General features: G+C 36.1%; 1 protein-coding gene across 1 annotated transcript in view; it reads right to left on the bottom strand.

Annotated features, from left to right (window-relative positions):
• Window positions 1-24,381, bottom strand: part of ATAD2B (ATPase family AAA domain containing 2B) — a 151,000-nt gene that overhangs the window by 16,145 nt on the left and 110,474 nt on the right. Inside the window, exons 22-23 of the mRNA XM_060169207.1 lie at window positions 23,673-23,832; window positions 726-848 (exon numbers count right to left, since the gene is read on the bottom strand). Coding sequence (XP_060025190.1) covers window positions 726-848; window positions 23,673-23,832 — 283 coding nt within the window. The remainder of the gene's footprint in view (window positions 1-725; window positions 849-23,672; window positions 23,833-24,381) is intronic.

Here is a 24,381-nt window from a genome sequence, read left to right as displayed (position 1 = left end):
GTTTGCAGTTCTTCCAATACACCACGTTATTTCACGTCTCTGCGCCTGTACACGTAGTGTGCTGTGCTTACAATACCTCCTCCTTCTCCGTCACTGCCTCCCTTCCTCTACTTCACTAGAGACAACACTTCTATATTCATTCCCCAAACTCTGATCAAAATGCTGGCTTTCCTACCAGGAGGTCCCTCCTCTGTGCTATGAACATGCTTCAATCAGTGCATATGCCACACCATACTCGATTTGTTTTACACTTACTCTCTCCTACTAAAGTGTGAGTTCCTCAAGGACAGGATTATATATAGAACGAACAAAACGCATCTGCTAATTCTGTGTTTATATTAACAAAACTGCACATAAATTCCAACAGGTTTAAAAAAAAAGTATTCCTAAAAACCATTTTTAAGTATCGGTATTAGATATAAACTGATGAAAATAAACCCTCTTCAAATATGAAAGCCTATCTAAATCCTTTAAGAACAGAAATCCATAATTAAAGATATATGCCTGCAAAAGAAATTTCACTAAGAAGTACTTTATTTCTGTCATTTGCACTAAAACTGTTATAGAAGTAAAATTTTAAAACATCTTTGAGAATTTACATGACATTTTCATATCAGAAATTAAGGATGGGCCTCAAAATACATTTTCATAATACCAGCAACCGTAAAGAAACAACATTCAATGACCTCTTACTCTTCAGTAGCAAGTTCATTTCTATAACTTACCTCTTTTTATTCTTGCTTCCTTAATTTCTTCACAGAGTTTATTAAATTCTGGATCCAATTCAGCTGCAATGATGGCATGCGCAGTGTCCTTCAGGGTACAAGCCCTGTGCCTAATTATTTTATCTGTTAAAAAGTTGGTATACATTTATTATAAATACAAGTGAAATAACATGAACAAAGGGCATCTTAAAAAGAAAAGGAACACAAACATTTAAATAAAACTGTGACTGCAATGAGAAGCCTGGGCACCTCAACGAAGAGCAGCCCCCTGCTCGCCACAACTAGAAAAAGCCCACGCACAGCAACAGACTCAACACAGCCAACAAAAATTTTTTTTAAAAGGCTTTATCAAAATAATTAATTAATTTAAAAAACTGAAAAGCATTTCTAGCTAAGAAGCAAGCTCATTTAAACGATGAGCAAAAAATAAATATAATAAGCTACTCAATCAAGTTGACAATCCTCTGAGAACTATACTTTTAGAACTTCAAAGTACTAAGCCTACTTAACAAATCATTACCTCAAAGATATGGCTTAATTTTATATTTTTCAAAAATGTATGACATTCAATAAAGATTTTTCAAAGATTTACAGGATATTCACCGTATGTCCAGCACCAGAGCTACCATGGATAGATACCGAGATTTCAGAAAACCTTACATAATTTTCTCCACGAGACAAAACTGGTCAAAACTATGCTAAATTAAGGGTGACTGATTAAAAAATTGTGACAGGAACAGACAAATACAATAAGGCACCTAAGATAAGAATGCAAGATGACATAAATTGCAGGTAGATCTAGGAGAGAAGTGCATACTCTGTTCTAGATAAACTATATACCTAAAATTGCTACTAAAAGAAGAGTCTCTGCTTTACACTAACAGAGGAGTCCTCATTAACTAACAACATGCATAAACAGTGCTCCCTAGAGCTGTGCAACTCCAAGATATTAAAAGTCAAGTTAATATACCAAGGTCACTTAATTTGTAACAGAATTTAGCACTAGCATCTAAGTCACAAAATAACATCTGCTTTTTCACCTCTAGTAAAGACAAAAAGTATAAAGATGTATTTTATTTATAACTTTTCTTATTAGAAAGTCTAATAGTTCACTGTAGAAATCTTATAAAAACAAGCATGCAGCACTCAAAAAGCAACCCACTGGTATATTTCCTTCCAATGTATTTTCTCTAAACTTTCACTCAATAAATATTGTCAACTGTACTAGGAAGTAAGTCAGGTGATGGCTACACAGTAGTGAACAAAATAGACAGGTGTCCACTTTCAAGGAGCTTTTCAGAACAGTATAGGAAAGAGGTATTTTACCAAATAATCTCATATACACATATAAACACCTTCTCCTACCCCTCCCTCACCCCCCAAAAAACCTGTAACAGCTATGATGAAAATCTACAGGATACTGGTGTGGATACCAATTTTGAATGGGCAAGTCAGGAAAGACTTCTCGGAATTAGTGGCATTTAAGCTGAGACTTAAAGCATGCATGGGGGTAGCCACTGACAAAGGGAAAAACCAGTGCAGGTTCAGAAAATACCATGGGAGAAAGTTCTGGAGTAAAAAGATCTTGGAGATTTTAAGAAACTGAAAGGTAGCCTAAGTGATTACAACACAATAAGCAAGAGGCAAACGGGAATCTGACCATATTCAAAGGATTTTAGATCTTATCCCAAGAGCAATGAAAAGTCATTGAAAAGATCCAAGCAGAGAAATTACATGATTTAAATGCTCATCTTCGAAAGATCTCTCTGGCTGTTCCCTAGAGACTGGATTGAGAGGGTCAGGCATAAAACCAGGGAGTATAATCGGAAGGCAATTTTTAGTGAAAAGAGAAGAGAGAACTGAACCAGGTAATGGTGATGGTAGTGAAGGAAAGGAAGACTACAGCTTTGAAATGTGTTCTCAATGACACAACTTGGTAGTAAAGCAGGGGATGAGATAAGCATCAAGGAAGATTCCCTAGCTTCCTGCATGAAAAATGGGAGGATGGAAGTACCGCTTACAAAAATAAAAATTAAAAAAAAAAAGGAAGGGCTTCCCTGGTGGCGCAGTGGTTGAGAGTCCGCCTGCCGATGCAGGGTACACGGGTTCGTGCCCCGGTCTGGGAAGATCCCACGTGCCGCGGAGCGGCTGGGCCCGTGAGCCATGGCCGCTGAGCCTGCGTGTCTGGAGCCTGTGCTCTGCAATGGGAGAGGCCACAACAGTGAGAGGCCCGTGTACAGCAAAAAAAAAGGAAAAAAAATTCCTACAGTATAATTAGAAAGGAAGTAGGAAAAGAAGTTAGAGATTTGCGCTAGTTTAAAGAGTTTAGTTTTGACTTGACTAAAAAATATCTAATAGAGCCTGAGCCAAGATCGCAAAGTAGAAGGACGTGCTCTCACTCCCTCTTGCGAGAACACCAGAATCACAACTAGCTGCTGGTCAATCATTGACAGGAAGACACTGGAACTAACCAAAAAAGATACCCCACATCCAAAGATAAGGGAGAAGCCACAATGAGACGGTAGGAGGGGTGCAATCACAGTAAAAAAAAAAAAATCCCATAACTGCTGGGTGGGTGACTCACAGACTGGAGAACACTTATACCACAGAAGTCCGCCCACTGGAGTGAAGGTTCTGAGCCCCATGTCAGGTTCCCAACCTGGGATCCGGCAAAGGGAGGAGGAATTCCTAGAGAATCAGACTTTGAAGGCTAGTGGGATTTGATTGCAGGACTTCGACAAGACTGGGGGAAACAGAGACTCCACTCTTGGAGGGCACACACAAAGTAGTGTGCGCATCGGGACCCAGGGGAAGGAAGAGTGACCCCAGGGGAGACTGAACCACACCTACCTGCTAGTGGTGGAGGGTCTCCTGCAGAGGCGGGAGTGGCTGTGGCTCACCATGGGGACAAGGACACTGGCAGCAGAAGTTCTGGGAAGTATGCCTTGGCATGAGCCCTCCCAGAGTCTGCCATTAGCCCCACCAAAGAGCCAGGTAGGCTCCAGTGTTGGGTCGCCTCAGGCCAAACAACCAACAGGGAGGGAACCCAGCCCCACCCATCAGCAGTCAAGTGGATTAACGTTTTACTGAGCTCTGCCAACCAGAGCAACAGTCAGCTCTACCCACCACCAGTCCCTCCCATCAAGAAACTTGCACAAGCCTCTTAGATAGCCTCATCCACCAGAGGGCAGACAGCAGAAGCAAGAAGAACTACAATCCTGCAGCCTGTGGAACAAATATCACATTCACAGAAAGATAGACAAGATGAAAAGGCAGAGGGCTATGTACCACATGAAGGAACAAGATAAAACCCCAGAAAAACAACTAAATGAAGTGGAGATAGGCAACCCTCCAGAAAAAGAATTCAGAATAATGATATGGAGATGATCTAGGACCTCAGAAAAAGAATGGAGGCAAAGATCGAGAAGATGCAAGAAATGTTTAACAAAGAACTAGAAGAATTAAAGAACAAACAGAGATGAATACAATAACTGAAATGAAAAATATACTAGAAGGAATCAATAGCAGAATAACTGAGGCAGAAGAATGGATAAGTGGTCTGGAAGACATAATGGTGGAATTCACTGCCACAGAACAGAATAAAGAAAAAAAGAATGAAAAGAAATGAAGACAGCCTAAGACACTTCTGAGATAACATTAAATGCAACAACATTCACATTATAGGGATCCCAGAAAGAGAAAAGACAGAGAAAGGACCCGAGAAAATATCTGCAGAGATTAGAGTCAAAAACTTCCCTCACATGGTTAAGGAAACAGCCACCCAAGTCCAGGAAGCACAGAGAGTCCCAGGCAGGATAAACCCAGGAGAAACATGCCGAGACACATAGTAATCAAACTGGCAAAAATTAAAGACAAAGTAAAATTACTGCAAGCAGCAAGGGACAAATGACAAATAACATACAAGGGAACTCCCATAAGGTTAACAGCTGATTTCTCAGCAGAAACTCTACAAGCCAGAAGAGAGTGGCATGATATACTTAGTGATGAAAGGGAAGAACCTACAACCAAGATTACTCTACCCAGCAAGGATCTCATGCAAATTCCATGGAGAAATCAACAGCTTTATAGACAAGCAAAAGCTAAGAGAATTCAGCACCACCAAACCAGCTCTACAACAAATGCTAAAGGCACTTCTCTAAGTAGGAAACACAAAAAGGACCTACAAAAACAAACCCAAAACAGTTAAGAAAATGATCATAGGAACATACATATCGATAATTACCTTAAACGTGAATGGATTAAATGTTCCAGCCAAAAGACACAGGCTTGCTGAATGGATACAAAAACAAGACCCATATATATGCTATCTATAGGAGACCCACTTCAGACCTAGGGACACATACAGACCGAAAGTGAGGGGATGGAAAAAGATATTCCATGCAAATGGAAATCAAAAGAAAGCTGGAGTAGCAATCCTCATATCAGATAAAATAGACTTTAAAATAAAGAATGTTACAAGAGACAAGGAAGGACACTACATAATGATCAAGGGATCAATCCAAGAAGAAGATATAACAATTATAAATATATTAGCACCCAATATAGGAGCACCTCAATACATAAGGCAACTGCTAACAGCTATAAAGAGGAAATCGACAGTAACACAGTAATAGTGGGGGACTTTAACACCTCACTTACACCAATGGACAGATCATCCAAAATGAAAATAAATAAGGAAACAGAAGCTTTAAATGACAACAGACCAGATAGATTTAATTGATATTTATAGGACATTCCATCCCCAAACAGATTACACTTTCTTCTCAAGTGTGCACAGAACATTCTCCAGGATAGATCACATCTTGGGTCTCAAAACAAGCCTCAGTAAACTTAAGAAAATTGAAATCATATCAAGTGTCTTTTCTGACCACAACGCTATGAGATTAGAAATTAATTACAGGGAAAAAAACATAAAAAACACAAACACATGGAGGCTAAACAATATGTTATTAAATAACCAAGAGATCACTGAAGAAATCAAAAAAAACCTAGATGGGCTTCCCTGGTGGCGCAGTGGTTGAGAGTCTGCCTGCCGATGCAGGAGACACAGGTTTGTGCCCCGGTCCGGGAGGATCCCACGTGCCGCCGAGTGGCTGGGCCTGTGGGCCATGGCCGCTGAGCCTGTGCGTCCGGAGCCCGTGCTCCGCAACGGGAGAGGCCACAACAGTGAGAGGCCCACGTACCGCAAAAAAAAAAAAAAAAAAAAAAAAAAACCTAGAGACAAATTACAATGAAAGCACAACGATCCAAAACCTATGGGATGCAGCAAAAGCAGTTCTAAGAGGGAAGGTTATAGCTATACAAGCCTACCTCAAGAAACAAGAAAAATCTCAAATAAACAATCTAACCTTAAACCTAAAGGAACTAGGGAAAGAAGAACAAACAAAACCCAAAGTTAGCAGAAGGAAAGAAATCATAAAGATCAGAGCAGAAATAAACAAAATAGAAACAAAGAAAACAATAGCAAAGATCAAGAAAACTAAAAGCTGGTTCTTTGAGAAGATAAACAAAATTGATAAACCATTAGCCAGAATCATCGGGAAAAAGAGGGAGAGGACTCAAATCCATAAAATTAGAAATGAAAAAGGAGAAGTTACAACAGACACAGCAGAAATACAAAGCATCCTAAGAGACTACTACAAGCAACTCTATGCCAATAAAATGGACAACCTGGAAGAAATGCCCAAATTTTTAGAAAGGTATAACCTTCCAAGACTGAACCAGGAAAAAATAGAAAATATGAACAGACCAATCAGGAGTAATGAAATTGAAACTGTGATTAAAAATCTTCCAACAAACAGAAGTCCAGGACCAGATGGCTTCACAGGTGAATTCTATCAAACATTTAGAGAAGAGCTAACACCCATCCTTCTCAAACTCTTCCAAGAAACTGCAGAGGAAGGAACACTCTCAAACTCATTCTATGAGGCCACCATCACCCTGATACCAAAACCAGACAAAGATACTACAAAAAAAGAAAATTACAGACCAATATCACTCATGAATATAGATGCAAAAATCCTCAACAAAATACTAGTAAACAGAATCCAAAAACACATTAAAAGGATCATACCATGATCAAGTGGGATTTATCCCAGAGGTGCAAGGATTCTTCAATATATGCAAATCAATCAATGTGATACACCATATTAACAAATTGAAGAATAAAAACCATATGATCATCTCAATAGATGCAGAAAAATCTTTTGACAAAATTCAACACCCATTTATGATAAAAACTCTCCAGAAAGTGGGCATAGAGGGAACCTACCTCAACATAATAAAGGCCATATACGACAAACCCACAGCAAACATCATTCTCAGTGGTGAAAAACTGAAAGCATTTCCTCTAAGATCAGGAAAAAGACAAGGATGTCCACTCTCACCACTATTATTCAACATAGTTTTGGAAGTCCTAGCCACGGCAATCAGAGAAGAAAAAGAAATAAAAGGAATACAAATTGGAAAAGAAGAAGTAAAACTGTCACTGTTTGCATATGACACTGTACTATACATAGAGAATCCTAAAGATGCCACCAGAAAACTACTAGAGCTAATCAATGAATTTGGTAAAGTTGCAGGATACACAATTAATTCACAGAAGTCTCTTGCATTCCTATACACTAATGATGAAAAATCTGCAAGAGAAATTAAGGAAACACTCCCATTTACCATTGCAACGAAAAGAATAAAATACCTAGGAATAAACCTACCTAGGGAGACAAAAGACCTGTATGCAGAAAACTGTAAGACACTCATGAAAGAAATTAAAGATGATACAAACAGATGGAGAGATATACCATATTCTTGGACTGGAAGAATCAATGTTGTGAAAATGACTATACTACCCAAAGCAAACTACAGATTCAATGCAACCCCTACCAAATTACCAATGGCATTTTTTACAGAAATAGAACAAAAAATCTTAAAATTTGTATGGAGACACAAAAGACCCCAAATAGCCAAAGCAGTCTTGAGGGAAAAAAAGAGAGCTGGAGGAATCAGACTCTCTGACTTCAGACTATACTACAAAGTTACAGTAATCAAGACAATATGGTACTGGCAGAAAAACAGAAACAGAGATCATAGGAACAAGATGGAAAGCCCAGAGATAAACCCAGGCACCTATGGTCAACTAATCTATGACAAAGGAGGCAAGGATATAAAATGGAGAAAAGACAGTCTCATCAATAAGTGGTGCTGGGAAAACTGGACAGCTACCTGTAAAAGAATGAAATTAGAACACTCCCTAACATCATACACAAAAATAAACTCAAAATGGATTAGAGACCTAAATGTAAGTCTGGACAGTATAAAACTCTTAGAGGAAAACATAGGCAGAACACTCTTTAACATAAATCACAGCAAGATCTTTTTTGATCCACCTCCTAGAGTAATGGAAATAAAAACAAAAATAAACAAATGGGACCTAATGAAACTTCAAAGCTTTTGCACAGCAAAGGAAACCATAAACAAGACAAAAAGACAACCCTCAGAATGAGAGAAAATATTTGCAAATGAATCTCAATGGACAAAGGCTTAATCTCCAAAATATATAAACAGCTCATGCAGCTCAATATTAAGAAAACAAACAACCCAATCCAAAAATGGGCAGAATACCTTAATAGACATTTCTCCAAAGAAGACATACAGATGGCCAACAAGCACATGAAAAGCTGCTCAACATCACTAATTATTAGAGAAATGCAAATCAAAACTACAATGAGGTATCACCTCACACCAGTCAGAATGGGCATCATCAGAAAATCTACAAACAACAAATGCTGGAGAGGGTGTGGAGAAATGGGAACCCTCTTGCACTGCTGGTGGGAATGTAAATTGATACAGCCACTATGGAGAACAGTATGGAGGTTCCTTAAAAAACTAAAAAACAGAATTATCATATGATCCAGCAATCCCACTACTGGGCATACACCCAGAGAAAACCATAATTCAAAAAGACACATGTACCCCAATGTTCATTGCAGCACTATTTACAATAGCCATGTCATGGAAGCAACCTAAATGCCCACTGACAGACGAATGGATAAAGATGATGTGGTACATATATACAATTGAATATTACTCAGCCATAAAAAGGAACGAAATTGGGTCATTTGCTGAGACGTGGATGGATCTAGAAACTGTCATACAGAGTGAAGTAAGTCAGAAAGAGAAAAACAAATATCGTATATTAACGCATATATGTGGAACCTAGAAAAATGGTACAGATGAACCAGTCTGCAGGACAGAAACTGAGACACAGATGTAGAGAACAAACGTAGGGACACTAAGGGGTAAAGCAGCAGCGGGTTGGGGGGGGTGTGATTGGGAGATTGGGATTGACATGTATACACTGATGTATATTAAATTGATGACTAATAAGAACTTGCTGTATAAAAAAATAAAATATAATTCAAAAAAAACAAATCCAAGTGGAGATATGTAGGCAAATGAATATAGATCTCGACAATTTATGACCAAAAGCCACAATGTGTAATCTGTATTTATTATTTAAAATTTTGTACTTCCCTAAGCCTTAAAAAAAGAAAAAAGATTATGGCATAAGAGACATATAATAAACTGCACATATTTAAAGTATATATTGTGATATGCTTTGACCTAAGTACAAATCCATAACATCATCATTATATCAAGATAATGAATATATCCACCATCACCAAAAGTCTCCTTGTGCCCCTCTATGTCATCCTTCCTTTCACTCTTTACACAACCCTCCATTCCCAGGGAACCACAGGTCTGTTTACTGTTACCATAGATTACTTCATATTTTCTAGAATTATGTACACTATAATAGATATGAATCGCATATATATCTCTATATATTAATGTATATATAATTCTAACATATTTATAAATACATATATAAATGGGGTTATAAAGTATATATTCTTTTTTGGTCTGGCTTCTTTTACTTGTCATAATTATTTTGACATTAATACCTATTGTTTTATATAATACTGTATAGCAACTACACTTCAATTAAAAATTAATTTTTTAAAAAAATAATAAAAATACCTATTGTATTGTATGATCAACACTCCATTCCTTTTTATTGCTGAGTAGTATTCCACTATTGGATATAATACAATTTATCCATTCACATGTTGATGGACATTAGGGATGGTTCTGGGTTTTGGCAATTATAAACAATGTTACATAAATATTCATGAACAAGTCATTATATGGACATATGCTTTCATTTCCCTTGAGTTAATATTTAAGAGTGGAATGGCTAGCTCAACAATGGGTGTATGTATGTTTAACAATCTTAAAACTGCCAAGCTTTTTCAAAGTTGTACCATTTTATATTCCTATATTCCAGTTCCAAGTGTCAACACTTGGTATGATCAGTCTTTTTAATTTTAGACATTCTTATAGGTGTTTAGTGGTATCTCATTATGTTTTTGATTTGCATTTTGTTAAAGATTAATGAAGCTGAGTATACCTTCATGTTCTTATTTTCCCTTTGTACATCATCTTTGGTGAAGTGTCTTCAAATCTTATACCTATTATTTTAATTGGGTTTTCTTATTATTAAATTTTTAAATAAACTTATTTATTTATTTATTTTTGGCTGCATTGGGTCTTCGTTGCTTCATGTCAGCTTTCTCTAGTTGCAGCAAGCGGGGGCTACTCTTCATTGCGATGCGCGGGCTTCGCATTGTGGTGGCTTCTCTCGTTGCAGAGCATGGGCTCTAGGCATGCAGGCTTCAGTAGTTGTGGCATGCGGGCTCAGTAGTTGCGGCTCGCAGGCTCTGAAGTGCAGGCTCGGTAGTTGTGGTGCTTGGGCTTAGTTGCTCCACTGCATGTGGGATGTTCCCAGACCAGGGCTCGAACCCATATACCCTGCATTGGCAGGCAGATTCTTAACCACTGTGCCACCAGGGAAGTCCCTTATTATTAAATTCTGAGAATTCTTTTAATAGTCTGGATACAAGATAGCTTTTATATTTAAGGTATATTATCCATTGAGATTCTTTATATAGATAAGAGGTCTTTTTTTTGGCATACTTATATCCAATTGTTCTAGCACTGTTTGTTGAAAAGACTACTTTCTCCACTGTACTGACTTTGTACCTTTGTCAAAATGCCACTGACTCTATATGTGTGGGTCCCTTTCAGGACTCCATATTATTCCATTGCTCTATTTGTCATTCTTTATGCCAATCTTACACTGTCTAGATTACCCTAACTTTATGTCTTGAAAAAAGGTGGTATTAAGTCCTCCAACTCTGTTTTTACTTCACAAAGCTGTTTTGACTATTTTAGATCCTTTCCATTTTCATATGAATTTTAGAATCACCTTGTCCATTTCTATAAAATGTCTTCTGGAATTCCGAATGAGGTGGTTCAATTTGAGAACTGACATCTTCACAATGTTGAGTCTCCCAATCCATGAACACAATATACCTCTCAGTCTATTTAGGTTCTCTTTAATTTTTCTCAGCAATGTTTTATAGTTTTCAATGTATAGGTCTTGCCTACCTTTTGTCAGATTTATCAACATCTCATGTTTTTTCATGTTAATGAAAATAGTAATTTAAAATCTCAATTTGCTATTGTTTGGGGCTAGTATTTTATTTCCATAAATACAACTGAGTTTTGTATATTGATCTTGTATCCTGCAACCTCACTAAACACACTTGCTAGTTCTAACAGTGTCTTTGCAAATTCCATAGGATTTTCTATGTAGACATCATGTTGTTTACAGATGAAGATAGTTTTACTTCTTCATTCCCAAACTAGATGCCTCTTATTTCTTTTTCTTACCTTACTGCACTTGCTGGAACCTTCAGTATAATGTTGGGTAAAAGTGGTAAAAGTGGACATCTTTGCCACGTTCTTGACCTTAAGGGGAAGCATTTAGTCTTCTGTCATTAAGTATGATGTGAACTGTAGGCTTTTTGTAGATGTCCTTAATCAGACTGAGGATGGTCCTTTCTACTCCTCGTTTGCTTACACTTTGTACTCAGGAATACCTATTGGATTTGTCAAATACTTTTGTGCACTGACTGAGATAATCATTTCTTAGTCTGTTAATACAGTGACTTACATCGATTGGTTTTCAAATTTTAAACCTATCTTGCATTCCTTGCATATTCAAGCAGGAATAAACCCTACTTAATCACAAGGTATTATCTTTTTAACATATTGGATATAACTTGCCAAAATTTTGTTTATGTTCATGAGGGATACGGGTCTATAGTTTATTTGGTCTTTTTTCTTTTTTCTCCTCGTAATATCTTTTTCAGAGTAATGCTAACTTTATAGACTAGGTTGGAAAGAATTCTCTCCACTTCAATTTTCTGGAAAAGTTTGTGTAGAACTGGTATTATTTTTTTCCCTAAATGTTCAGTAAAATTAACCAGTGAAGGCATCCAGGCCTGAAGTGTTCTTAATGGGAATGTTTTTAACTGTTAGTTCAATTTCTTTAATAGAAAAAGAATTACCTATTCACATTATACATTTCTTCTTTCATGAGCTTTTTTTTTTGTCTTTCAACAAATTTATCCAATTTACCGAAGTTGTCAAATGTATTGGCATAAAGCTGTTCATAATGTTCCCTTACTGTTCTCTTAATATATGTAGAATATGTAGTAATGTTACCTCCTTCATTCTTGTTAATGGTAATTTGTGACTTCTCGTTATCCTGACCAACTCCACTAGAGATTTATCAATTACCAAACTTCTAAAAGAACCAGCTTTGGGTTTCCTTGGTTTTCTCAATTTTTTTTCCTGTTTACTATTTTATTGATCTGCTCAGATCTTTATTATTTCCTTTCTTTTGCTTACTTTGGGTTTCATTTGCTCTCTGTTTCCTAGTTTCTCAACTTGGGAGCTCAGGTCAGTGATTTGAGACTTTTCTTCTTTTCTAATTTAAGTATTTAGTGCTATAAATTTCCGCCTAAGTAATGCATTAGCTGCACCTTTTAAGTTTTTATATTTTCATTTTATCCACTTTAATAATTTTTAAACTTCTCTTCTGATTTCTTCCTTGATCCATGGAGTTATTTAGAAGCGTGGTATTTAGTTTCCAAATATCTTTTCCAAATAACCTTTTTTATTGATTTCTAATTTAATTCCACTGTGGTCAAAGAACATACTTTGTATGACTTGAATCCTTTTATATTTAATAAGACTCATTCTGTGGCCCAGAATATGTTCTATCTTGGTGAACATTCCAGTGCAGTTGAAAATAATGTGTATATATGTTGCCACTGGGAAAAGTGTTCTATAAATATCACTTAGATAAAGTTGATGGATAGGGTTGTTCAAGTCTTCTATATCTTTACTGACTTTCTGTGTACTAGCCTTATCTAGTTTTAAGAGAGGGATATTGAAGTCTCCAAGAAATTACAAATTTCACTATTTTTCCTTGTAGTTCTATCAATTTTTGCTTCATGAATTTTAAAGCTCTGTTATCAGAAGCAATAAATATTTAGAATTATATGTGTACTTGATAACTATGAAATGATCTTCTTTAACCCAGGTATCTTTAGCCTGAAATCAACTTTGATATTTATATAATCACTCCAACTTGGTATGATTACGGTATTTCATGCTTTTAATCTATTTGTAGCTTTATATTTAAAGTGGGTTTCTTGTAAAAAAAAAAAAAAAAACTAATTCAAAAAGATATATGCACCCCAATGTTAATAGCAGCATTATTTACAATAGCCAAGATACAGAAGCAACATAAGTGCTCATCAACAGATGAATGGATAAGGAAGATTATATATATATATATATATATATATATATATATATACACACATACATATATATACACACACACACACACGGAATATATATATATATATATACATACTACTCAGCCATTAAAAAAATGAAATTTTGCAATTTATGACAATATGGATAGACCTGTAGGGTATTATGTTTAGTGAAATGAGCCAGAGAAAGACAAATACTGTATGTTATCAGTTATATGTCAAATCTAAAAAATAAAACAAACAAATGAATATAACAAACCAGAAACAGACTCACAGATATAGAGAACTAGTGGTTACCAGTGAAAAGAGGGAAGGGGGAGAGACAAGATAAGGGTAGGGGATTAAGAGGTACAAACTACTATGTATAAAATAAGTATGCTACAGGATATAATGTACAGCAAAGGGGATATAGCCAATATTTTATATAACTTTAAATGGAGTATAATCTATAAGAATTTTGAATCATTACTTGTATAATACTATAAATCAGCTATGCCTCAATTTTTGAAAAAGTATATGGGAGGAAAATGAATGAATAAGTTATTTTTTTAAAATAACCTTAAACAAACAAGAAAGTGGGTTTCTTGTAAAGGAACCTCATTAGTGCAGTAGGTAGAGTGTCAGTCTCATCAAGTGGGCTTCTTGTAGGGAAGATATGGTTGGGTCTTACTTTTTTATCCAAAAGACACTCTCTGCCTTTATTTGTGATGTTCAAGCCAGGTATCAGCAAGTGTTTCTGTATAAGGCCAGAGAGTAAATATCTTAGGCTTCTCAAGCCATAAGGTCTCTGGCAAGTATTCAAAGCCGCCCCTGTAGCATAAAAGCAGCCCTAGACAACATGTAAACAAATGGGCATGCCTGTGTTCCAACTATAAAAACTTCATTTACAAAACCGAGCAGTCAGTTTGACTGTAGTTTGTTGATCCCTGGTTTAGGGGATCATTTGCTTTTAATATAATTTATGTGATTATTAATATGCTTGCTATTCACTTTCTACTTGTCCCACATGCTCTTTGTTCCCTTTTTCCTCTTTTTTTCTCACTTCTTTTGGATTGTGTACAGTTTTATGATTCAGTTTTTCTCCTTGTTGGTTTATCACCTCTAACTATTTGCTACACTACTGCTAGCCCTATATAAACATCAAGGAATATTCCCTCTCTTTCTCCGGCCTCAGGTAGTTTCCTCACACATATGTGCTGATCAGTATTCAGCTAAAGACTGGAGGAGGCTCTTCTGCAGATCTCCAGAGTGCTCTCTGTGCAGCTTTCTTCTTCCTGGTACTCTGCCCTGAGAACTTGATCCACCTTGGCCTCCTTACATTCCCAGCAATTCAGGGAGACTTCCAGGCTCTGCCTGGCTTCTTCCTTCCCGTACCACAGTCTGGAAGCTATCCAGGCAACTATAGTGCTCAACCTGTTAGTTTCCCATCCTTCACAGATCATTTCCATCGTTTCCTGATATCCAACGTCTTCAAAATTGTTTTTTCAAATATTTTGTTCAGTTTTTTTCCTCCATTGTTTCAGGCAGAAGGGGAAATTCAGTCCCTTTTACTCCATCTTGGCCAGAATCAGAAGTCTCCTGATATTTTAAAACATTCTTTGAAAACCAAATTTTAATGGTTATGTAACAATCCAAAGAAAGATGAACCTTAATTTTTCAAAATTATTGCTCTGTTGTTGGAAGTTGAAAGTTCCTTCAAATTTTAACCACTACAAACAAAAAACTATAATGAACATCCTTAGAAGGAGCTATGCTTTCAAGCTGATATTTGTAGCCCAAGCAGCTTTCTGCCACTGGCTTTCCATTTCAGCTTGAAAACAAGCTAAAAAAAGAGGTAAAATTAAATATAAAGGTCATGTATCCAGCACATTATACTCTAAAATAACTCAGTGATCTTTCTTTGTTTTTTTTTAAACACATGCTTCCCACCCACATTTCATCCCCAATTAAAGGGGGGAGAAGAATGAATGAATGAATGAATTAAGAAAAGAATTCCATAAAAATTTCCCACTGATCTGAAGGACAAGGAATTTATTCTAAAGAGCATCTGTGGGGACTTCCCTGGTGGCAAAGTGGTTAAGAATCCGCCTGCGCCTGCACCGCAACGAAGAGTAGCCCCTGCTCACCGCAACTAGACAAAGTCCATGCTCAGCAACAAACACCCAATACCGCCAAAAAAAAAAAACTTAATAACAAGAAGTTTTTTAAAAACTAAATAAATAAACAATAAAGAACATCTGTGGGAATTCCCCGGCGGTCCAGTGGTTAGGACTCCATGCTTTCACTGCTTAGGGCCCAGGTTCAACCCCTGGTCAGGGAAATGAGATCCCACAAGCCACACAGAGCAGCCTAAATAAATAAATAAATAAATAAATAAATAAATAAATAAATAAATAAATAAATAAATAAATAAATAAATAAATAAATAAATAAATAGCATCTGCATCTGACAAGGTAATGCTTTTTAAATATGCCTATCATTACAATTCTTTTTAATCATTCTTAGCTTCGAACAGTGTCTAAGTTTATACATAGAATAGAACTATAAGCTCACAGATTAAAATTAAAAGATATGTCCATATCTTGGATCTTCATCTTTTTTGAGGGGTAGGGGAGTCATCCTGGATCTTATAAGCTTGTGATAAAGGTGGAAAAGTATACATACAATTTTGTATGTAGTTGTTCAGAGACCCTCTCATGGCCACCAGACTTAAATTCCTTGCTTTAAAATTATACATGAATAATAGCTACATATTTACCACCAGTTCTTTTATTTTGTCTCATACGTTAAAATCTTAAGATTCTCCAAATCCATAAAATTTAAAAGTAACATAAGCATAACAGAAAAACCCCATACATACTCGCTTTGAAGTTAAGACAGATCAGAATCCATTCAGTTGTGCCATGTAATATTTGTGGGTTTGTACACAAATTACATAACCTCTCTGAGACCCAATCTCCTTATATCTATAAAATAAAGATATTACCACCTAGTTTTGCCTTCAATTAAAAAAAATAGCTATTAGAATAAATTGATAAGTATTAATAAAATTAATACAATCACTACTTTTATGAAGGTATTTCAATGTGTCTATGTTTCTTTTGTATTTTGGTGAAATATTAGCTGGGTTTTTTCAACAAAATTATTAAGATTAATAATATATATATATTTATTATTTATATATATATATATATATATATATATTTTTTTTTTTTTTTGCGGTACGCGGGCCTCTCACTGCTGTGGCCTCTCCTGTTGCGGAGCACAGGCTCCGGACGCGCAGGCTCAGCAGCCATGGCTCACGGGCCCAGCCGCTCCGCGGCATGTGGGATCCTCCCAGACCAGGGCACGAACCCGTGTTCCCTGCATTGGCAGGCAGACTCTCAACCACTGTGCCACCAGGGAAGCCCAATAATATTTTTTTAAAAACTGATTTTTATGGGATGATTTTTCATCCTAAATCATTTCATAAATAAGAAATGTTACTGTATTTACTGGTTCATATTTGCCTTATGTTATTATGTCTCCATTTTATAATTTCTATGTACTCTGAGACTCCTTCAGTTAGTATCTAAGAAGAGGACATTCATAAAATTTACTCACTGGTCACATTTATTAAGAATATGCTCCATACAAGATGTCTATACAGATCCTGTTCTCAATCAGCTTAGAGTCTAAAATACAGGATAAGGATATGTAAATAAGTAATCACTCCAGGAAATAAAAGAAAGGAATAAGTGTCTCAGAAAAGTTACATAGTGTTATGATTCCAAGACAAAGGGATTATTTGTAACTGGAAGGAAATCGGAAAAAACTTTCATGAGCATAGCATTTAATATTCCTTGAAGGATAAGTGGGATTTTAAAAGATAAGCATGGTTTTAAAAGTGATGCACTAGGTTTTCTTGTATATAAGTTACTTCTCAACAAAATTGATTTAGAAAGAAAGAATGAAAAAAAGAAAGAACGAATGTACACACTCTCAGCAGAGGCAACACATTTAACAAAGGTACTGGAAGTACCAACAGTAAGACAGACTTAAATTGAGAATTGGGACCCATACTCCCTTGAGGAGGGTTGCTTCTAGGCTCCCCTCTCTTTTCATTCTGTATACTGCCTATGTGATCTCATTCACCCCTATACACTTATGACTCCAACCAGGTCTCTTACTCAAACTTCTATCTCTGAACCCCCATATACAACTACTATACAATGTCTGCATTTTATCTGGGTGTACCAGAGGTAACTTACATTAACACATCCAAAATTAAACTTAGCATACTGCCCATAAACCTGTTCCTCCATTGGTTTACTTGTCAGATTCCTAACATCGAGACCACAAAAACTCAGATGTCATTCTAGATTTCTGTCGGTCATACATAATTGGTTGGTCACGAAGCCCCCTATGTTCAATCTATGCTGCCATATCAAGTGAATCTTTTTTTTTTTTTTGGCCACGCCACGCCGTTTGTGGGATCTTAGTTCCCTGACCAGGGATTGAACCTGGGCCCCAGCAGTGAACACGCTGAGTCCTAACCACTGGACTGCCAGGGAATTCCCCACAAGTGAAAATCTTAATTGGTCTTCCAACCTCCATCTCATCATTCCCTTGACCTTTGATACTGCCTATAATACTATACTCTTAAATGCAAATCAAATCAAATCACTTTCTGTCTCAAAACCACCCAGTGGCCCCTTATCATCTAGAGAATTAACTCTGAAATCCTTACACAGGATCAAATGAAGATAGGGAACTTAGTATGACATTTATTTATCTGCAGGACTCCCCGCTAAGAAGCCTTTAGGCATCTCTCAGGCCAGAGCTGCATATCTCCAGCACTGAACACAATTTACACACAGAAAATATTTCATAAATGGATGCTCAGTAAACGGAGATTCAGTGAGTGGAGAAGTGAGTGAATTTCTCACTACTCCTCCACAGACACTCTACTTTCCAGCCATATTCTTTTTTTTTATACCTTTGTACACTACTTTTCTCAGCCTAAAATGAATGCCCTTTTTAATCTTGTTCATCTCCAGTGTCTTCACCTCTGTGCTCTACTCACACTGTACATATATCTAATACACACCTTATGAAACTGCATTACAATCGTCTGCTGCTGCCTCAAGACAAAATTCAAAATCGCCACCTCTATGCTATCTCTACACCTTAATAATCTATTACAATTACCAATAGTTAGATATTTGTCATTCCTATAAAACAGTGAGTTTCTAGATAGGAAGGACTGTGGCTTATTTATTAACTGTTATGGGCTGAACTGTGTTCTTCCCCAAAATTCGTATGTTGAGACTATAACCCCTAATATCTCAGAATGTTACTGTATTTGGAGTAGACTTTAAAGAAGTAATCAAGGTAAAAGAAGGTCATAAGAGTAGGCCCTAATCTAATCTGACTTGTGTACTTATAAGGAGAGGAAATTTGGACACACACAAGAGACACCAGGGATGCATGGACACAAAGAAAAGACCATGTGAGGACACAGCAAGAAGGCAGCCATCGAAAACAAAGGAAAGAGGCTTCAGAAGAAACCAAATCTGCCGACACCTTGATTTTGGACTTTTAGCCTCCAGAACTATGGGTAAATCAATTTCTGTTGTTTAAGCCACGCAGTCTGTGGTATTTTGTTAAGGAAGTCCTAGCAAATTAATACTATAACATATAGCATAAGGTCTGTCACATAGTAATTATTCAATATGTATTACTGATTTGAATATCTCCATCTCAAGAGGCAAGGACTGTCACAGTACTCTAAGCACTCAGCTCAGTAACAGCACATGATACTTACAAATACTAATAGAAAATATGAATGAGTTTGACTGAAGCATAGCCCATAGAGGGCTCCAAAAGCTGAATCTGTGAGCTTTATTCCTAAACAACTGGTGCAAAACAGAAGATTTTGAGAATACTACAAGACTAGGGCTGAAATTTCATCAAAATTAGCTAAATGAGGGTATGTATGCGAATGCACTTGAGGGCTAGGGGGGGCATGTGGTACAAGACAAACAATGGGGAACAGTTAAACATAAAATATATCACATATTTATAAGATAGTAATTAGATCAAATATCTGATACTAGTCACATTTAGAACCTACAAACTAAAATTCTTCTGGCTAACATATTTAATTTTTGTCCACTTTATCCTCAAGGGAGAATCTGGGTAAACACTCAGGCAACAGGTACAGCTTCCAGAATGTTGGCTTTTGTCTTCTATGTACATGCTAGTTTTTTTCCCCAAATGGCCAAGTGTTCTGCAAAACAGAACACTGTAAGCTTTCAAATACTCATGGGAGCTTATAAAAGTAATACAACATTCATGTAATTTCCACTTGCTACACAACAGACCCTGAGGTTATTTTCCTAATACATAACAAGTTGTTCTGTTGCTAAGAAGAAAAAAAGGGCTCTTGACTGAAGATATGAAAAAATCTGAACAGAGCTGAAATCATGCTTTTGAATTATATGACAGTTTTTGCATGTAAAACAGTGAAGAAATGAAGTTACAAGTGTATCATGTCAACTCTAACTGTGAGATAGAGCCATATTCTTTGATTATACAACTGCATTCTGTAGTAAAAGGTTATTATGCACCAGAAATCATTGCTTCTTTCATAAAAGCAATATTATTTCAATGTGGTTATAATTAAGTTACATGGGGCGGGGTGGGGGGAGAATCTGGATTGATCCTTTCTACTGGCTTTTTCTAACCGCTCAAATTCATTTTTCACTATCAGTCCCTAGATTTGTTCCAAAATAGGATTAAATTTTAAATGTGGTCCAGGGAATATACTAGTAAGTACAAAGGGTCCTTCTAAAGCAAATATGTAGGTACCCACTAAGGAAACAATTTATAAAAAATTAAAGCATAATTTAAATAATAATGATAACAAGAATAAATATATGAATGACTAATCTTTACAGAATACTTCTCACATCTCAGGCACTATGCTAAGGGCCTAACATATTCAAGTTGAACCACATGAAAATGGCAATTTCATAAGGTTTAACCTAATACATTTTCTCATCTAATCCTTACAACTACCCAGTGACAAGAGTACTATAATTATCCCCATTTGCAGATAAGGGAAGTAAAATTTAGAGGACTTAACTTGATCAAGTTAAAGAACTAGGAAATAAAACTGGGACTGAAGCCCAGGTGTACATCCAAAGCCCAGGCTCTCCTTACCTACTGCACAGTTTCAGTAACCTCTATGTCTTGAAAAACTAACAGGATGAGAGTGTAGGCACTCAAGTACTCTCACACACTGCTCAAGGCCACTATATAGACACTTGCGCAACTGTACCTTCACCAAGAACGCAGCAAGGGAATCAAAGGAGACTGACATCCAGCCCATTCTTTACTAGCCAAATTGTGGCCCTGTTGCTGATGCCATCTACACTGAAAAGGAGATTCTCTCAGTCCCACAAAACTGCTATATTGGTTAACAAGTGACCCTGATGCTGCTAGAAGATTTTTTAAATTGTGAGAAAATTTTAACAACACAGTTTAAAAGCCTTAAAAGAGATTATTATACAATCTTTGATCCAGAAATTTCAGTTTAAGGAATTTATCTTCAGGAAATAATTAAGGATATACATAAAATTTATGCCATATTCATCAGTGTTATAATAGAGAAAAAAGCTAAAAAATCTAATATGTCCAACAACAGGGTAGTAGCTACTATAATACATCCATATGATAAAAATTATGTGGTAAAAATACATTAACTCATAACCTTTTCACAAAATATTACATGAATGAAAATGTTTACAAGAGTTATATTTTCATTTTAGTAAAAATATTATTCATACATGTATTTCATATATAATATCTGTGCATGTGTGTGTGGCAGAGAGAGAGGGAGGGAGGGAGAGAGGGAAAGAAAAAGAGAAAACACTAGGTAACAGGATTATAGGTTGCTTTAATTTTCTTTGTTTTTATACTCATAAATTTTTCTATATGATATACAGTGAAAAGTAAAAAAAAGAAAAAAAAAAGCCTAAACAACAACAAGATATAAATGTCCTGATACAAAGCTTAAAAACTGTTAGATACCAAGAGTAGCTATATAAAAGTTCATTCTGCCTCTTAACTTGGAATTAAAGTATGCAATTTACTGTGGTCTAAACTAAGACAAGAAATACTTAACTTCATGTAGAAATGAGAAATCCAAGTCATTCTAACAGGTGGCCTGAGTTAAGAACCACTGCCCATAAATACAGACATAAAGCAGAAACTGAATTCTGAATATCTTTAGATAACTGAAAGTCTGCATTAATTTTTTAAAAATAAAAAGCATCTTGGGCTTCCCTGGTGGCGCAGTGGTTGAGAGTCTGCCTGCCGATGCAGGGGACGTGGTTCGTGCCCCGGTCCGGGAAGATCCCACATGTCGCGGAGCGGCTAGGCCCGTGAGCCACTGCCACTGAGCCTGCGCGTCCGGAGCCTGTGCTCCGCAACGGGAGAGGCCGCAACAGTGAGAGGCCCACGTACCGAAGAAAAAAAAAGAAAAAGAAAAAAAAAAAAACATCTTACTTGTATATCATCTGTTGAAGAAACAGAATTCTCAACAGAGTGAGAAATAGAGTAATGACCCCTGCCAGCTGGGAAAGGGCCTGGCACTATCAGCCAGGCCTTGGTGTATTCATATGAAACATAAAAACAATTTTAGGGACTTCCCTGGTGGTCCAGGGGTTAAGAATCTGCCTTCCAATGCAGGGGACGCAGGTTCCATCCCTGGTCGGAGTACTGAGATGCCTTAGGGCAACTAATCCCACGTGCCGCAACTACTGAGCCCGCATGCTCTGAAGCCCATGTGCCACAACTAGAGAGAAGCCCGCACAACGCAACGAAGATCCTGTGTGCTGCAATTAAGACGCGACACAGCAAAATAAATAATTTTAAAAAATGAAAAGAAAAAAAAACATAAACAATTTTACAGAACACCACTCTGTGACCATGATGGATCAAGATAAAAACAAGACCACTCCATAATCATGTCTGAACACAGACAAAAGTATGAACACTGTCCTAACCACAAATATAATATAATATAATATAATCCTATCCTGGGTAAGATGAATGACTGCCGCTTCTTTACCAATCACAACTTTAGCCTTGCTCCATTCTTCTTGCCTTCCAGGTTCTTAAAATACCTAGTGCCCAAATTATTCCCACTTCCTAAGAGCATCTAATCCACTGCAAAGCCCTACTTCCTTAAACCCTCCCCAAAATCACTTAATGCTAGCTCAAATCCTATATGGCTCCCCATGATACACATTCTCCTTTATTACAATGTATCAATAAATTCATCTTGTTTAACTACAGATTATTCCTGGAGGTCTCCCCTGGAGGGCATTAACAGAGTTGGGACTACAGATTTGAGTACAGGGTGGGATTAAGAGTAAAATAATAAAATTATATAAAAATACATGCAGTCTATAGAACAGATAACGTCTATCTACCTAAAGGGGGTCTTTTGATAAGTAAACTTATCCACAATAAGTTTCCACAAATTCGAAATAACCAGTGTTTATCAGCACTGGTGATGTCGACTAAATAAATAAATCTTAAATTCTCAACTATTCAGTTTTCCATTTTACCTGAAAAAAATAAGAATCTAAGTATAAAAAGTGAAAGGTAAATCAAGAAACTAAACCCTGAACATAATACTTAGAATAATAAAATCCTCTAATCTAAATATATTATCTAATAATAAATGAATTAGCAAATATTATATATAGGATGGATAAACGACAAGATCCTACTGTATAGCACAGGGAACTACACTCAACATCTTGTGATAAACCATAATGGAAAAGAATATGAAAAAGAATATATATATATGTATAACTGAGTCATTTTGCTGTACAGCAGAAATTAAACACAACATTGTAAATCAACTATACATCAATAAAATCTTTTAAAAAAGAATAAAATCCTCTAATTTAAATATATTATTTAGTAATTTAACAAATGAATTTAATAATTAAATATTTAAGTATATTATTAGTTCCTCATCAAGAAGTTTCTAAATACAGTAATATGTCATTAAGATTAATTTATCTATCTGAAATATAGGCAAGCTTTATTTAAATTTTAAACTATCTTCTCATTGATCACCCAAGTCAACCTTGCCCAGTGCATCCTTACCTCCTGGGTCCTTATCTGGATTGTACTCTAAAGCATTGCTACAGATGAGGTCAATATCTTTCAGGAAATCCTTAGCAGTCAGGTAATTATGCTTATCAATTTTAGTGATTACTGTTGATAAATCCATTGGTTCCTTGATTACTTCAAGATAATCTGAAACCTAAAACAGGATATTTTAATGAAAATTACTTCTGATATTTCATATAATCTACTCATAAAAACATAAAACAAAACCATACAGTTATTTTAAAATTAAATCTAGATATCTAGGAAATAATTACAGATAAGGATAAAATTATAGAGCAATTTATGCCACTAAAGATACTATGTCATACTTTCCATGAAAAGCTTCAGTTTCAAGTCACATCTAAATCAACTCTGAAAAGTTTCTCATCTTGAAATATGAAACAAACTGTGTCAGCTTTTTTTTTTTAAATCCTTTGGATACACCTGAGAAGAAAATGTATTGGTAAAAATACCCAATAAGCATCAATAAATGTTACCTCAAGAAAAGAATTTTTTAAGGAAAATAAAAAGAAACACAGATTTTTTTTCTTATTATTAGAGATGTTCTCGGGTAAATCTCTTTAAAATCTCTAAACAAAAAAATTATCTGTCTTTTTCAGTTTTCCAGGATGAATCGTTTCATGGAAAGAGTTTTCTGCTCCTTTGGATTCATTACAAACATTCTGAGTCAACTGTATAACAA

This window comes from Lagenorhynchus albirostris, chromosome 13, assembly GCF_949774975.1.
Source record: "Lagenorhynchus albirostris chromosome 13, mLagAlb1.1, whole genome shotgun sequence".
Classification (NCBI taxonomy): domain Eukaryota; kingdom Metazoa; phylum Chordata; class Mammalia; order Artiodactyla; family Delphinidae; genus Lagenorhynchus; species Lagenorhynchus albirostris.
Note: the sequence above shows the minus strand (reverse complement) of the source record. Positions and strands in the feature narration are given on the sequence as shown.